This window comes from Ananas comosus, linkage group 11, assembly GCF_001540865.1.
Source record: "Ananas comosus cultivar F153 linkage group 11, ASM154086v1, whole genome shotgun sequence".
Lineage (NCBI taxonomy): Eukaryota > Viridiplantae > Streptophyta > Magnoliopsida > Poales > Bromeliaceae > Ananas > Ananas comosus.
Genome location: NC_033631.1, coordinates 12,341,024 through 12,357,695, shown reverse-complemented (window position 1 = coordinate 12,357,695; position 16,672 = coordinate 12,341,024). Strand labels below are relative to the sequence as shown.

The following is a 16,672-nucleotide window of genomic DNA, read 5'->3' as shown; positions in this document are numbered from 1 at the left end:
TTTTTTATGATTCTATCTAAAAATGTAGAAATAAATTTCTATATATTTTTACGGAACTCTATTTTATCTAATAAAATGTAGACCTCGCCACCAAATTAAACCACAACACAGGGCTTTTTTTTTTGCATTTTGCACCCTGGCAAGTTTTTATTTTAAAAATAGTTCTGTTAAAACTTAATTTGCAAAAAGGCTCTAAACCTGCCACGCAAGCGCCACATCAGCACCACGCGGATGGGGCTGGGGGCGATAGTTAAGTTAAACACGGTGAGCCATTCACCGTGTTTAAACACGGTGAATGGCTCACCGTGTTTAGTACGTATTTTTTGTATATTAAAAAGAGGAATAGGAAATTTGTATTCCTTTTCTTCTCTTTTTCAAAAATCCGAATCCGAATTCAAAAATCAAATTAAAATTCAAACCTGGATCCGAACCCGACGGATTTTAAAAATTCATACCAATATCCATATCCAACCAAAAATTCGAAACCCGAACCTGAACCCAGCGGGTTTTAAAAATCTATACCGTTGGATGAAGATCTAAGAAATAAAAATTATTAAATATTTTATATATTGTATAAATAAATAAAAATAAATTATGTATATATATATATATATATATAAATTATTCGGGTTTGGATTCGGATAATATTTCGAATATCTATACCTATTGACATCTCTACTCCCTATTCCTCTTTTTAATAAAAATATGTACTAAACACGGTGAACCATTTACCGTGTTTGAACACGGTGAATGGTTTACCGTGTTCAACTTAACACACGGTTCTCGGTGCTACCAGCGTGGCGCTGACATGGCGCCTGCGTTGCAGGTCCAGGACCATTTTTGTAAATTAAATTTTGACATGACTAATTTTAAAATAAAAATTTGTCAAGACTAAATGCAAAAAGAAGCCCATAAGGCCAAAGCACAACTTAAGAGTCGGTGACGCAACTCCAGGGGCAGAGGGGCAAATCCGGAAAATGGCCGGCGACTTCGCTCCGCGATGAGGCGCTCAGAGCAGAGCGACGAAGGCCGAGCGCACTTGGTCGGCGGCGGGGAGGAGAGCGGAAAAGACGATTCTACCCTTCCGCCGATCCTCCGAGCCCCGGCTCACCTCATCGCCCGTGTCTTCTCCCAGCTCGACTGCGTCGACCTCCTAACCTGCTCTCTCGTTTGCAAGTAAACTTTATTTACAATAACCTCGATCGCGATCAACCCTAAACCCTAATTGGATTAAAATTTTTAACTAGTTTGGATAGTGTTGATGATAGAGGAGAGCGATGGTGGGGAAGTGAAGGGGGGAGAGATAGATAGAGAGAGAGAGGAATTTTTCGAATTCAATCTCGACCTCTCTCCGATGGGATTCTATTCGATGTAACCACATTTGATGCTTTTTAATTTGTCAACGCTATGCTCCCAAAAAAAAATGGAAGTTATGAACTTGTGATAGATGTGTTTGAAAATGATTTAGTGTACGGCATTCATTAAACATTGGTCGTAACAATATGTCTGAGATCAATTAGCGCACAGTTTGTGATTTCTTTTTTCCACTATTTGCCACTTAATTTCTGGAAACTGAGATTGGCGTGTGAGAAACCAATAGATGTAATTTTGATTTGTTTGTTTTGATTTTGAGGAATGTAAGGAACTTCTTATGATTACCTCTCTGTCAATTAAGGTACTGCAGTGTGCATGATAGCATAATATTGTAGAGGAACAATGCCGATAATGAATGAATTGGAAATGATGTATTAAGTCGTGGAAATGACGAAATTGACTTTCTTTTCTCCGCTTATAGAGTTGCTTAATGAGCTTTTTATTCCCGTAAGTTGGACTAAAGTTCTGTAAGTGAGTTTCCTTGCTGGGAAATTGCAATCGGCGGAAGAACAATATTTTACCTATGATTCGAGTGGCCATTTCTGATTTGATTAAAGTTTCTTTGTTTTGGATATGAAGGAACCAACACTTGTAAATTTTCAGGCAGTGNTAAAAAAAAAAAAATAATATATATATATATATATATATATATATATAATTTATTCGGGTTTGGATTCGAATAATATTTCGAATATCTATACCTATTGACATCCCTACTCCCTATTCCTCTTTTTAATAAAAATACGTACTAAACACGGTGAACCATTCACACACACGGATCCAACTTAACACACGGATCTCGGCGCTACCCGCGTGGCACTGACATGGCGCCTGCATTGCAGGTTCAGAGCCATTTTTATAAATTAAATTTTGACATGACTAATTTTAAAATAAAAATTTGCCAGGGCTAAATGCAAAAAAAAAAGCCCCATAAGGCCATAACACAACTTAAGTCGGCGACGCAACTCCAGGGGCAGAGGGGCAAATCCGGAAAATGGCCGGCGACTTCGCTCCGCGATGAGGCGCTCGGAGCAGAGCGACGAAGGCCGAGCGCACTTGGTCGGCGGCGGGGAGGAGAGCGGAAAAGACGATTCTACCCTTCCGCCGATCCTCCGAGCCCCGGCTCACCTCATCGCCCGTGTCTTCTCCCAGCTCGACTGCGTCGACCTCCTAACCTGCTCTCTCGTTTGCAAGTAAACTTTATTTACAATAACCTCGATCGCGATCAACCCTAAACCCTAATTGGATTAAAATTTCTAACTGGTTTGGATAGTGTTGATGATAGAGGAGAGCGATGGTGGGGAAGTGAAGGGCGGAGAGATAGATAGAGATAGAGAGAGAGAGGAATTTTTCGAATTCAATCTCGACCTCTCTCCGATGGGATTCTATTTGATGTGACCACATTTGATGCTTTTTAATTTGTCGAAGCTATGCTCCCAAAAAAAAATGGAAGTTGTGAACTTGTGATAGATGTGTTTGAAAATGATTTAGTGTACGGCATTCATTAAACATTGGCCGTAACAATATGTCTGAGATCAATTAGCGCACAGTTTGTGATTTCTTTTTTCCACTATTTGCCACTTAATTTCTGGAAACTGAGATTGGCGTGTGAGAAACCAATAGATGTAATTTTGATTTGTTTGTTTTGATTTTGAGGAATGTAAGGAACTTCTTATGATTACCTCTCTGTCAATTAAGGTACTGCAGTGTGCATGATAGCATAATATTGTAGAGGAACAATGCCGATAATGAATGAATTGGAAATGATGTATTAAGTCGTGGAAATGATGAAATTGACTTTCTTTTCTCCGCTTATAGAGTTGCTTAATGAGCTTTTTATTCCCGTAAGTTGGACTAAAGTTCTGTAAGTGAGTTTCCTTGCGGGGAAATTGCAATCGGCGGAAGAACAACATTTTACCTATGATTCGAGTGGCCATTTCTGATTTGATTAAAGTTTCTTTGTTTTGGATATGAAGGAACCAACACTTGTAAATTTTCAGGCAGTGGTATAGGGATTCGGCTGAGATAAGAGAGGGGTGGAAGAATGAATATTTGGAGGCCTGGACTCTATACGGACTGTTCATCAAAAGAGAAACGCATCCGCCATCGTCTACTTGCTCGATAAGAGGTGTGCATAGCTGGTGCCCTTAAATTTTCGACTGTTATTCATTTACTAAAGATTGCATGCCGTAGATAATGGAACATTCAGTGAATTTGATTAGTGATTTTGATCATTAAATGTATTTTATATTTATAAGGCATAAACCACGAATGACTCATTGATTTCATGTATAAGTCAAGGTGTATATTTCAGATACCGATTTATAGCTTTTGTTGCTTCAATATATACAAAATAAATTTGACGTGACTATGTTCTTGTTGATAACTTATAATGAACTTCTCTAGAACAAGAAGGATTACCAACGTGTGTAGAACTCTCATAATGCAACAAGCATACTGTTTGAGATTATTCTGCAACTCCCATTGCAAACTAGTCAAGCTCATATATGAATATCCTGTTGCAGGATAAAAGAGTGGTCTCATGGTATAGTTAGTGGAAAGAAGAGAATCCTCTTTCATGGGAATCATATATTTATTAGTGAATCTTGGAAAATTTGCATATTTCTGCTGGCCTAACATACTGAATAAACCGGCTTTGTGGCTTCTCGGCAACAATATTCCCCAATGTCATTCTTCAATTGGAATATTCCTATTCTGGTGGTGAAAATGTTGAGAATATGTAGCTGTTATGCTCATCTACTTTTTTGTGCTCTGGTATTGCTGTCCTTCGCCATAGTTCCTTATTTTTTAAGTATAACAATTGACTAGTAACTTCAAAAACAAAGCATTCATGTAAAGTAGTTTATTTGGTATCAAGGAGGAAGTTGTATGCCAGTGCTACTGGGACTGCTACAACCATGCCAATGATTACCCTATCACAAAATTGCAGCACTTTAGTACATTGTAAAGCTACTTGAAAGCTTTAGCAACAATGATAAAAGTAAACTATCTCGAAATATTAGCTACCCGGTGCTCATAATATCTGGTTGTACACCATACTCTTTTGCAAAAACAAATGGCACAATTCCTTGCGGAAGAGCTGCCTGCATAAAAAATCACAGCATCAACTTTCTCAACCATAGCACACATATAATACAGGGTGCTTTTATCTTTGTAGTTCTGCTAAAATATTTATGTACATATAAAACCCTGCACGCATTCCTGTTGAAATCCCAGTTTCTAAAGAAAATACACTAATCTTAAGTTGGGGAGCCATGCGACTCAGGTTGGTGAGTTGGTTCTGTGTTAGGAAAATTTGCTTAAAAGAGGCATTTTCTTTGTACGTGTAAGGATATATATAACTATAACCTTATACTTATAGCAAAGTATAACCTTATAGCTATGACCTTATAGCAAAGTATGTAAATATCTAATAGTAATATGTAGACTTTCATACTTCTGGCCGGTCCATGCACGTGTGTTTACATGTACATTTGCATGTGGGTAAATCAACTTCATGTTGTTCTGTGGGGTGATTTTTTATGTAGTATACTAGTATGAAAAAAATGTACCTGAACAATGGCAACTTTTAACAATATACCCCTCATTCCAATAGCATAGGAAGACATTGCCATTAGGGCTGGTCCTACAATGAACCTGATACCCATGGACAAGATCATCATCCAGGTCCCACAGGCTATTATGTTGGACTGTGATGCCGTAAAAAGGCCTGTAAATATTTTATTAATCCCCCAGTAGAAGGAAGAAAGTGTTTGTTGCGTATACTAAATTAGCTATATAATGTAGCAGTATTGTTTAGTACGCACCTAGGCTGAACATTGCCATACCAAGCCCCCCATCAGAGAGTATTGTTATGCAGCTACTAATTATCGACGGTAGCTTTATCCCCCATCTGCGGAATAAGTCATCCGGTGACATGGTGTTGAATGCTTCATGTAGCTAAATGAAAAATCTGATTTCCTATGATTTCTATTCGTACCTGAAACTGATCAATGCCCACAGCAGACCGGCAAGACTTGCATAAGTGTTGGGATTAATCATCAGTTTCCTCCCTGCCAGTAATAAAAAGAATAGAGCTCTAGAATACCTTATGGGTAGATCTTTTTCTTCTTCTTCTTCTTCTTCTTCTTCTTCTTCTTCTCCTTGGTGTCTTGGTTGTATTTGTTCAGGAGTATCTGATTCCCCTTCCACAAAAAAAAGAGAAGCCAATTATCTTATTAACACTCATGAATAAATAATCCAAAATATAGAAAAACTAGGTAAAGCTCTTATGAGAGCGAGGGATATTAAATTGTTTTGATATTTTATTAGGTATTTTCTAGCTACAGGACAGTTGGTATGGAAAATTTTCTCTCTATGAGATGTTTGCAATTTAATCTTTTGCCAATGCCGCACTATAGTGCACACCTTTTATGATGCAGCACCGTAGTGGCCTATCAAAAGGTAAAAAAACATAAGAAAAGGGTATAACTCCTGCACTTAGTATAGGTTCTTACCTGTATTTCGAGTTGGAGTTGCTGCTGCAATCACCTTGGCAGCCCGGAACTCAAACAAACATAATAAAAGGGTGTACCACACTACACTTTGTAACACAACTATCTGACTCAGAAATTTTACGGCTTCATCCCCATACATTCCTTTAATTAATGGTATACCCACAATCAACGTATTTGGCAATGTGGACAAAGAAAACCCAGTAATCAACCAGTCAAAAGCATTTCTGCAGAGTGCTTTACTGAGAACTGCAAATGCCAAAAGTGCGAACAATTTTTGTAACATATCGGACAATAGAAGCTTAATGTTCATCTGGTAAGGATTGTTGGCGGAGATGACTTGAAAAGACAGTAGAGGGACCGAAATTTTTGCCACGAATTTGTTGATTCCTGAGCACTGTTCAGGGGTGAAGAGATTACACCATTTTATACATAGGTAAGCTAGAATCATAGTTGTATACAGTGGCACTGTTGCCTCAAAGACATGATAGACATTTATCAAAGAGAACATACTGGAAGTTCTAAAATAACATGAGACCCTATGTTCTATTGTATGTGTCCTGTAATGATGTGTGGTTGGGCTCTTATATAGGGAAGCCAGTAATTAGTACACTTTGATTGTCCAGAATGCCCATGGTGGACTTGTGCAGCTGCACCGTATGATTCTTCAATTGTATATGAACTGTTAGATTCGGTGGTTGTCATAGACTTTTCTATATCCAGATTTAATCTTCCTATGCGAGTATGAGTACATTGTTTGGTTTTCGTGTCTGAAAAAGTCTGTTTAATATCAATTCATTCATACTAAGCTTCTAAAAGAAGCATATGTTTAATTTCACCTTAATTCTTTGCTTCTTTCTCCCATTTTATCTTTTAGAATTATCTATTACTGCTGACAACTTGAGCACTAATACTGACGGCATAAAATATGCATTTTGTCACATTTATTCACTCTCATTTTAGTGTGCTATCATATGATTCTTCTACTGTAGATATACCTACTTTTTGTATTGCAGGTAAATGTATAGAATTGATTACTTTATATTGGAAGGAAAATACTGTAGATTTTGGGTAGAAAAGTAATTTACATGAGAAAAAAAAAAAGCAATTTACATATTTCGTATCTTGATTTTTTTAATGGAACATTTTTGTGCAAAGAAACATCTTTAGCTGACTTTATCATGAAAGGATGTTGAAAGCAATGTCGGTCAGAAATCGATGTTTCTATCATGCTTCTCCTGTGCGAGATGGAAAATAAGGCTGGTTTCTTGTTCAACAGAAGGATCATCATCTAATGCATGTGCTTCAACATTTAAAGCCAGAAGAAACTCCTTTTGAATAAGGAAAATAACTTGGGTTCTTTTCCTACATAACTGCGGTGTTTTTTTGCCATTGCTTAGTTGGTTTTGTTTTGTTCCTATGCAGGTTTTTTATAACATGATTTGCTATATTTACATTAAGGGGCTATTTGGCTCTTCGGAAAAGTGTGGAAAAAAGTTTTCCAAGAAGAAAATTTTTTATGGAAAACTCTTTTTCCAATTTTTCACCCATTTGGTTTGAAGGAAAACAAGTGTTTTTGAAAATCTTCTTTCCATATATTATGGAAAAGTAGCATTTACGTTTTCCAGATTCTTTTAAGAAAAATGAAAATACTAGTTTTTTATGAAATATGGAAAAAAAAATTTCCATGAAAGCTTGTTTTCCTTAAAACCAAATGGACGGAAAACTGAAAAAATGGTTTTTCATGGAAAACTTTTTTCTTGAATTTTTTTTTTCCCACACTTTTTGGGGGAACCAGACAGCCCCTAAGTAACAATCAGTAGAAGCATGTTACCCTAGACATTTGTTTAACTTTGATAAATTGTCTTAGTCCAAAAAGTTATAGCACGGAATATTTATCTGGACTGCATCATAATAGTTGATAATAATCAGCTGCTACACCATGTATGCTGTATGCTCTTTTATGTTTACTCGATATTTCTTCTTTAATATGAACATATTGATTGATCTCATAAATTCTTCTTACAGGCATTCTCCACTTTTTCTTTTTTCTTTTTTCTCCTTTTCTTTTTGAAGCATGAATTTGGTTTTTTATGCATATTGTGGCATGTTTTTTTTTATCTTTCCCTTCAAGACAGTTTTGTTATATTTGCTATCAGTTTTTAATGGACAAGAATGTAAGGAGAAGGCAAAGAATAAAGAAGTGAATTGTGGAGGAAGGAAGGTAGGCTGCTTACCTACAGTGCACATAATTTTTTTTTTGTCTCTCTCAATTAAGGCAAAAGCATGGAATAAGTGTTGTGTGTAACTTGCTTTAAATCGGAAATATTTCCCATAAGTGAGCAATTGCATCTTCTTTAGTAAAGCCCTTCATTTACTGTTTCACTTCTCTTTATGCTTCTTGATCTCCTGTGAAAAGCTGGCTATCGAGTTATCGAATAATTGCATTTCGTCTTGCTGTCTCTTCTAGCTTTTCTCACCTTGTTTCTTCCTTGTCTTGCTATACAACTGTTGAAAACTGCATAGTTTCTAATGACAGCTGAAGCTTTTGATTTATATAAAGGAGATAATGCATCAAAGATGACCTTACTCTTTTGACTCGCAGATCAAAGCATCCTTGTGACCGTAACAGCCTTTTGTCTTTGCCTTCATGGTTGAACCATAGTTGTGGCTTTTCCTTCTTTCTGAGTGCCCAATAATATATTACAATGTGCAGGGTTCCTTCAAGTTTCCGAGGTGATGGACATCTAATTTTGAATTTAGTTCCTTTATAGGCGCGTAATATTTTGTTTGGTGTGGATTACCAAGTGTGGCATGTAAGAAAAGTCTCTATTAACTATATATAGCACATGCTGTTTATTAGTACGTTAAGCTTGTTCAATTTTTGCACCAAGTGTTTAAGTGTTCGAGCTTGTTATTGCATCCACATTGCACTACAACTATTCCATTAACATTCGAAGCTGCTGGGTTGCCATTGTTGTTCTCTAAAAAGGAAAAGGAGGTGACGATGGTGGATGAGAGTGACAGTAATTGCGAGGGGAAACATGAATTATCGCTGCACTTCTCTTCTTAATCATGATCTGTTACGTGATAAACAAAGTGAAGGGAAGCTGAACTGTGGTTCAGAAATTCAAAAAGTTTAGAACGCCGCATCCGCTGCTGCTGCACCCCGCAACGCCTTTAGCAGGAGATAGTCTAATCTGCTGTCTATCATGTACAGCTCTTAAAATCGCAAAGCAGTGGGAACAGTGGATTAAACAGACTCAATATGTTAGGTGATCTTGCGTAATTTCTCAGTAGAGGTATCTTCAAGGAAAAGCCAATGCCAAACGAAACTTGTTCAGGACTCAAGTTTGGTACTGTCATCACAATTAACACCTTGCTTAAAGATACAAATAATATCCACAAATATATTGACAACTCGTATTCGTGTAAACTAAACAGCAAATGACGACATGACTCGGCTTAAAAAAACAAGAATAGCAACCTTAGAAGTGCTAAATTCTGACGACTCATTATGTAGATACCAAACATGCACGGTGAAAGAAACACACCAATACCTTATTATATGAACACCATTAACAACAGAAATAAAGTAACTTTAGTCTCTCCTTCTCACTGCAACTCACTTCTGAGTTTTGGCCTGGAGCATACCGTCCCTAACCTGTGATGCAATGTCGGCGACTGCTCCCGGGCCATGGGGGATGAACACGGAGTTGGACTTGGAGGAGGCGCCAATCTCACGCATGGTGTCGAAGTACTGGGTCACGAGGATCATGTCCATCACGTCCTTTGCGGAGGTGCCTGGCACATTGTCTGAGAAGGCCAGCACGCTGTCCCTCAGCCCGTCCACAATGGCCTGGCGCTGCCGCGCGATACCCAGCCCTGCCAGATACTTGGATTCTGCGTCTCCCTCAGCACGCTTGATTTGCAGTATCTTCTCAGCCTCCGCCTTCTCATTGGCGGCCAGCCTCAGCCTAGCAGCTGTTGCCAGAGGAAAAAAGAAAAAAGAGAGCAAATTATAAGGCAGTTTTGAATGAAAGGTACACTGGTTACGCAATTCTGGTGCTTTTTCATTTTTGCATATCAGGTTAAAATATCCTCAGATATACTAGAGTGCCCATGGCTAGAACTCAGTGCAAAATTTATCATAAGGTGGATTAGGAGTGCTGCTGTTATGGTTCATGAAAGAAGATTTCCAGTCTAGAAATCAAAGAATGGAGGAAAAGAGAAAGAAAAAGGGATCAAAGTTGCAAAATCCGATTTTACATACTGAATGCATAAAGATAATACTTGACAAGTCGGTCCTTAGGATGGGAAAATAGCATATACTGAAACGTTGGATTTATATAGTCAAAAAAACTGGGTATACATGCCTGCATTAATCTCATTCATCGCTCTCTTAACCTGCTGATCAGGCTCAATGTCAACGATTAGGGTTTGAACAATCTCATATCCATACATAGACATTGCCTGTATCAAAAAGAAATCAGATTAACCAAATAAATTAGGGAGGGTAAACATAAGAAATACGAACAGATGGATGACCTTCTCAAGTTCCTCTTCCACAGCTTTGGCTATCTCATTTTTCTGCTCGAATGCATCATCTATATTCAGCTTTGGAACACTAGACCTGATGACTGAACAGCAGAAATGCGTTTATTAGAACGTCCAGACACATACATATTACATGTGCACGGGCGCACACATACATAATATACATACACTAAATCTCAATCATGATCAAGAACAACACAGTCGCATCTGATGGTTCAATTATCGTGCTCCTTATATTGGTGATTCATTATAGAACGGAAAAAAGAGCAATACTCTTAATGTGCTCTGTAATTGGGCTTTCTAAAGTTTATAATCAGATACATGAGAAGAAAATTACACTATTGAGTGAAAAAATATGTGCCAAAATTTAGCCAAAATGCAACCTTACCATCAAAAACATAAGATTGAATTTGCTCCCTTGTGTTGCTGAGCCTATAAAAAGCATCAGATGCCTTATCAGCAAGAGCACGGTATTGCACCGATGCAACAACCGTGACAAACACATTATCCTGAAGCACGAAAAAAAAAAAAAAAATATATATATATATATAAGAAATCATCATTTTGAAATATGTGATATGAACTATATTTCATTCAACTCTACGATTCTGATTATATTTCATTCAGTTCTACCATGAAATTTAGAAAAATGTATACAAAAATGTGGCGGATACAAACCTTTGTCTTCGTTTCACAGCGGACATCAAGCTGTTGCACACGCAATGACAGATAGCCAGCGATCTGCTTCCCTAAGCACCAAGGGAGGAGGTGGCACCCGGGCTCAAGCACCTCATCAAACCTCCCAAAAGTTTCCTTGATGGCCACTGTTGATTGGTCCACTTGAATACAACAGAATGCCTGCCCCATGTCTTTACCTGGGAGAAAAACACATTGGCATTATAATTTCTTACACTAAAGCTCATAATTGCTACCCTTGGCTGTTACTTAAAACTATCTTTCTCATTTGATTGCAAACTCAGTAAAAGATGATTTTCACATACATTTCTTTTAATTTCTTTCCTTAGTGATTTAAGCTACAATAGAATGATAACACACGGTGAACATAAAATATAATTGGAGGCACCAAGCCATTTAAATTCTATTTAACACTGCAAAGTGATAGAACCTGTATCTCAACTATTACATCAACTAATTTGTAATGGTGCACGTGTAAAACTATCTGCAGTAGTACAGTATTTTAAATTAATACTTGACGTAATTTACTAGAAACTGCATACTTCGGAAAAGCACTATAAATTGCCCCCCTAGAATAGAGGTTTGCTCCGGAAAAAAAAGGATGGCCAAGTCAATGTCCCAAAACACCTTTGGGAACAAACAATAACAGTGCATTTTTTTTAAGTTCCAAAATTGATGATCAAGCATAACGTGCAACCAAAATTCAAAAGCAAAACATTAAGAAAAGCATGTAACAGAGCAGCTGGAAGCAAGATTCACATGGAGACAAACGGAAAGAAAGGTCACTGCTTCAGCTACACACGCAGCAGTTTGCTATTGAAAAGAACATTTCCAACTAAGAAACTTAAGAATCGCACAACATAGCAAGCAAAGTTTAGGGAAACTCCGGTACCTAAATATTACCTTGCTAAGAGATGCGAGAAGAATGACGTCCTCAGATGAGGCACTCAAAGTCAGGTATCTGAGGTATCACCTCGGGAACAGATACAAGAAGAACAAGAACGATGCCCTCCAAAAGAGGTAACTCAGAACAGCTAAGTGAATAATATCAATGTGTCGTAGGACAAACGCATACTTCAAGAAAATCTCAAAAGAAGAAAGAGATGTCCAGCCAATGATAGCTGGCGAGGTTGCAATGTTTAGGAATATTTCAGAATAATTGCCACCTCCTGATGGCATACAATTTATAGGCCAATAAACATTCGGAAAAAAGTCAACAAACAACTCATACCGTGAGGGCTCACACGCACTAATGTATTTTGGATAAGATATATGGAACCAAACCTGAAGCATTCAACATTTAACTATTCAATTCCTCAAACCCGGTCAGCTAAAACTCGTAGGCAATTATAGGGGATGCAAAATTTGATTGAAACTAATAAAAGTCACGCACGCGGTACCAATACCATTCTTTTCGTTCAACAAATAGCGATAAATAAATGCACGTAGGGTACGAAATAATTTTCTAATACCTAAACTTTTAAGTTAGTAATTTGACTCAAACCCGGGTATGTATAGGATAAACATTTGGATGGCCTAAAGCACTACCAAACAATAAGATTCTCGCTTTTCCAATTAAACTTTGAATTAAATAGCAACAAAGATAAACATAAGGGGCCCGATGAAACGCAGAAAAAGTCAAAGAAAATATCTTAGGGCGAAGCTTCCATAGAAGCGAAAACAATCACGGGTTCTCAACGCGGAATACTAGAAATTTATAGGGTCTTAGTAGCGAAACCTTACCACATACAAATCAATCATAGGAAACAACAAATCGAGAGGAAGCAAAAAAAAAAAAAAAATTGGCGAAAAATAAACAGCAAATTGACCTAAAATTTCGTCGTGAGAATTTAATTTAAAAATGAAATTGATCAAACTGAGGGAGGGGAAAAGGGTTTCTCTCATACCTAGAGGCGATAATGGCTAAGCGAAGAACTAGGGTTTTTGTTTTTTTCTTTTTTGAGAAGAACAGGTAGGTAGGGAGATGAACGACGCGGAATCGGCGAGGAGCGGGAGTGAAAAGGGGATGGGATCGGTAGCTTCACATATTCCTTCCTTTCCCCGGTAAAACCGTGGAAGTGGCCGGTTGTGGTGCTGTGGGTACTCCAAAACGTACCAATTGGCCAATTCACATGTGGCGGGGACGGTTTTTGGTAAATTTGTTGGTCTCCGTGTTTAATGAGAATTACTATTATTATTATTATTATTATTATATGTGGACACATGGGCTGGGCCAGATCCGACCTGCCTCCATTGAGGAAATTTGGGGTCCAACACAGGAATGGTTGTTTGATGGGAGTAAAAGTTTTTTTTTTTTTTTTTTTTTTTTTTGAGAGATAGGTTGCACGATATCCGCTTTGTTTATTATTTAGAAATAAACTTAGCTGAAAATATGAATTAACTAAAATTCAAACTTGAAATCTCGGATACCAACCACTAAGCTTTTTGCCACTTGCTCTAGCTAGGGACAATCGGTGAGAGTAAAAGTTGACTTGGTGGCGGTTTAGATGCTATTTGTCTACGGCTCAGTAGATTTTTTTTTTTTTTTTGAAAGAAAGATAGGCTTGCTACCTATTTTATTCATAGCAAATATAAACTGAGCTACAGAAGTAGAGCAATTAGCCCCGAGAATCATAAAAGTTTCTCAGGCTAGGTAATTTATGACAGTCCACTAGAAAATCCTTTCATTGCTTCGCTACCAATTTGGTCCTATTGATTACCGCCAACGGTTCAGTGTTGATTTCTCTGAAAATAAAATTATTTCTTTCGGTACATATAAGCCATCAGTAAGCCACAAATGAGCGTGTTCTCGTCACCTTTTTGTTATTACGGTCTTTCCAAGTCCCTCTTTTCCAAACTTCACGAACATCTTCACTAAGGATGCACTCCAAATCCCCTTCGCCAACTATTACAATAAGCATAAGATATCTACTTAAAAATATAATTTGTGAAGATGTGATCTAACGTTTCTAAATTAATATCCCAGAAGTGCATGGCCTCTCCTATTTCCGTCCACTAAAACTACAAATTTTTCTCCTCCTTCGCAAAATTAAATATACATCCTATAAATATATTTTTTTTAAGAGAGAGAGAATACTATCTGATTTGTTTATTTTTTACCAAAAAAAAATTATTAGACTTTGAAATTTGAATTTAGAATGTCAAATACTTACCATCAAATGTTGATATGTTACTAAATATGACATCTTAGATTATGTACATACACACATAGCTCCCTCCAATAAGTGACAGCATGAAAATAAGATTTCCCAACTCCGCAAGTCTATTCAACTCGCCGAATGGGATGGCACAATTATTTGCGTGGAAATGAAAGCTTCGAAGAAAATGGGAGGTAGACGAAAATGGGAGGTGGTCTACGAAGCTTCGTGTGTGTGCGCGTAAAGCTAGGTTGCTATACTATCGATAGCACGGACGCCTATATATATATATATAGAGTTGAGCTATGATACTTTTACAAGTATCACCATCATGGTGCTATTAGGTTTTAAGCCATTGGATCTACTTTTTGATTATTAATAGCCCTGAGATTAAACACTATTCCACCTACCACCACCTACCACCACACACCACCATCATCTCAACCTCACATCTCTCCATCCAAGGGCTAAAAACACACAAGTATCACCCCCATGATACTTTTACAAGTATTCTAGCCCTACTATATATATATATATTAAACTTCACACGAAATACACCATTTGACGCCAGTGGAAATAAAAGCTTGGAAGAAAATGGGAGGTGGACTCCTGACGAAGCTTCATATATATATAGAGTAGGCTGGTATGCTTATGGAAGCACGGAGCCCTCCGTGCTTCTACTTTGTTTTCGATGTTCGGACTTTCGAATTGACGATCGACTCCGTTTGAGTTGATCTAGAGTATTTGAAGTATCTAGAAAATAAATTGTGTGACTTTTCAAAATCATTTGCCTAGTAATCGAAGGGGCTCAAAATCAATAATTTTAATGACCGTGGTGAGCCGGTTGCAAGTTTAACGGTGTAGAAATATCCAAATCGCATGAAATTTTAATAGAAAATCTTCATACCATATAAAACAAGATCAATAACTTTGATCTAAAATCCGTACTATCGATAGTATAGCAACCTAGCTTTATATATATATATATATATATATATATATATATTAAACTTCACACGAAATACACCATTTGACGCCAGTGGAAATAAAAGCTACGAAGAAAATGGGAGGTGGACTACTGACGAAGCTTCATATATATATATATATATATAGTGAGGCTATTATGCTATCGGAAGCATGGAGCCTTCCGTGCTTCCAGCTTGTTTTCGATGTTGCGACTTTCGAATCGTCGATCGGCTCCGTTAAACTTGATCTAGAGTATTTGGAGTACCTAGAAAATAAATTTTATTATTTTTCGATATCATTTGCCTAGTGATCGAATAAGCTCAAAATCAACAAATTTCAATGACCGTAGTGAGCCGTTTGCAAGTTTAACGGTGTAGGAATATCCAAATCACGTGAAATTTTGATAGAAAATTTTTTATACTATATAAAACAAGATCAATATCTTTGATTTAAAATTTAATGTCATATTATTACATTTTGTAAGATTTTTATTTTCAGCCGTTGATTTTGAGCCCCTTCGTTCACTAGGCAAATGATATCGTAAAATCATAAAATTTATTTTCTATGTACTTCAAATACTCTAGATCAAGTTTAACGGAGCCGATCGACGATTCGAAAGTCGCAACGTCGAAAACGAGCTGAAAGCACAGAAGCCTCCGTGCTTCCGATAGCACAGTAACCCTACTCTTATATATATATATATATATATATATATATATATATATAGTAGGCTGGTATGCTTATGGCCTTCCGTGCTTCTACTTTGTTTTCGATGTTCGGACTTTCGAATCGACGATCGACTCCGTTAGAGTTGATCTAGAGTATTTGAAGTACCTAGAAAATAAATTTTGTGATTTTTCGGTATCATTTGCCTAGTGATCGAAGGGGCTCAAAATCAATAATTTTAATGGCCGTGGTGAGCCGGTTGCAAGTTTAATGGTGTAGAAATATTCAAATCGCATGAAATTTTGATAGAAAATTCTTTATACCATATAAAACAAGATCAATAACTTTGATGCTTTTGATATATATATATATATATATATATAGAGTGAGGCTACTATGCTATCGGAAGCACGGAGCCTTCCGTGCTTCCAGCTTGTTTTTGATGTTGCGATTTTCGAATCGTCGATCAGCTCCGTTAAACTTGATCTAGAGTATTTGGAGTACCTAGAAAATAAATTTTATTATTTTTCGATATCATTTGCCTAGTGATCGAATGGGCTCAAAATCAACAAATTTCAATGGTCGTAGTGAGCTGTTTGCAAGTTTAACGGTGTAAAAATATCCAAATCACGTGAAATTTTGATAGAAAATTCTTTATACTATATAAAACAAGATCAATATCTTTGATTTAAAATTTTAATGTCATATTATTACATTTTGTAAGATTTTTATTTTCAGCCG

The 16,672-nt window shown here is 37.0% G+C and overlaps 3 protein-coding genes across 10 annotated transcripts; 1 reads left to right on the top strand and 2 right to left on the bottom strand.

Moving 5' to 3' along the window:
• On the top strand, nucleotides 897–8,769 carry LOC109716928 (F-box/SPRY domain-containing protein 1-like). 5 transcript variants are annotated; one of them, XM_020242550.1, is made up of 4 exons: nucleotides 2,302–2,567; nucleotides 3,375–3,502; nucleotides 8,048–8,112; nucleotides 8,494–8,769. In XM_020242550.1, exons 1-4 carry the CDS (start codon nucleotides 2,392–2,394, stop codon nucleotides 8,509–8,511), a joined length of 387 nt encoding a protein of 128 aa, XP_020098139.1. In that variant the 5' UTR covers nucleotides 2,302–2,391; the 3' UTR covers nucleotides 8,512–8,769. The 5 variants fall into 5 exon arrangements, with proteins under 5 accessions (XP_020098138.1, XP_020098137.1, XP_020098141.1 ...); XM_020242549.1 differs by lacking the exons at nucleotides 2,302–2,567; nucleotides 8,494–8,769 and adding an exon at nucleotides 897–1,176 and having other exon boundaries at nucleotides 8,048–8,248; XM_020242548.1 differs by lacking the exon at nucleotides 8,494–8,769 and having other exon boundaries at nucleotides 2,299–2,567; nucleotides 8,048–8,248.
• On the bottom strand, nucleotides 4,221–6,399 carry LOC109716925 (probable auxin efflux carrier component 8). Its single transcript, XM_020242542.1, has 6 exons — nucleotides 5,892–6,399; nucleotides 5,375–5,570; nucleotides 5,202–5,287; nucleotides 4,947–5,104; nucleotides 4,402–4,478; nucleotides 4,221–4,307 (listed from the first exon to the last, which is right to left on the bottom strand). Exons 1-6 carry the CDS (start codon nucleotides 6,397–6,399, stop codon nucleotides 4,238–4,240), a joined length of 1,095 nt encoding a protein of 364 aa, XP_020098131.1. The 3' UTR covers nucleotides 4,221–4,237.
• LOC109716927 (hypersensitive-induced response protein 1-like) lies at nucleotides 9,225–13,229 on the bottom strand. Of its 4 annotated transcripts, none has more exons than XM_020242544.1 (6): nucleotides 13,049–13,229; nucleotides 11,124–11,320; nucleotides 10,834–10,954; nucleotides 10,437–10,528; nucleotides 10,265–10,361; nucleotides 9,225–9,872 (listed from the first exon to the last, which is right to left on the bottom strand). In XM_020242544.1, exons 2-6 carry the CDS (start codon nucleotides 11,310–11,312, stop codon nucleotides 9,514–9,516), a joined length of 858 nt encoding a protein of 285 aa, XP_020098133.1. In that variant the 5' UTR covers nucleotides 11,313–11,320; nucleotides 13,049–13,229; the 3' UTR covers nucleotides 9,225–9,513. The 4 variants fall into 4 exon arrangements, with proteins under 4 accessions (XP_020098133.1, XP_020098132.1, XP_020098134.1 ...); XM_020242543.1 differs by lacking the exon at nucleotides 13,049–13,229 and adding an exon at nucleotides 12,971–12,993; XM_020242545.1 differs by lacking the exon at nucleotides 13,049–13,229 and adding an exon at nucleotides 12,045–12,315.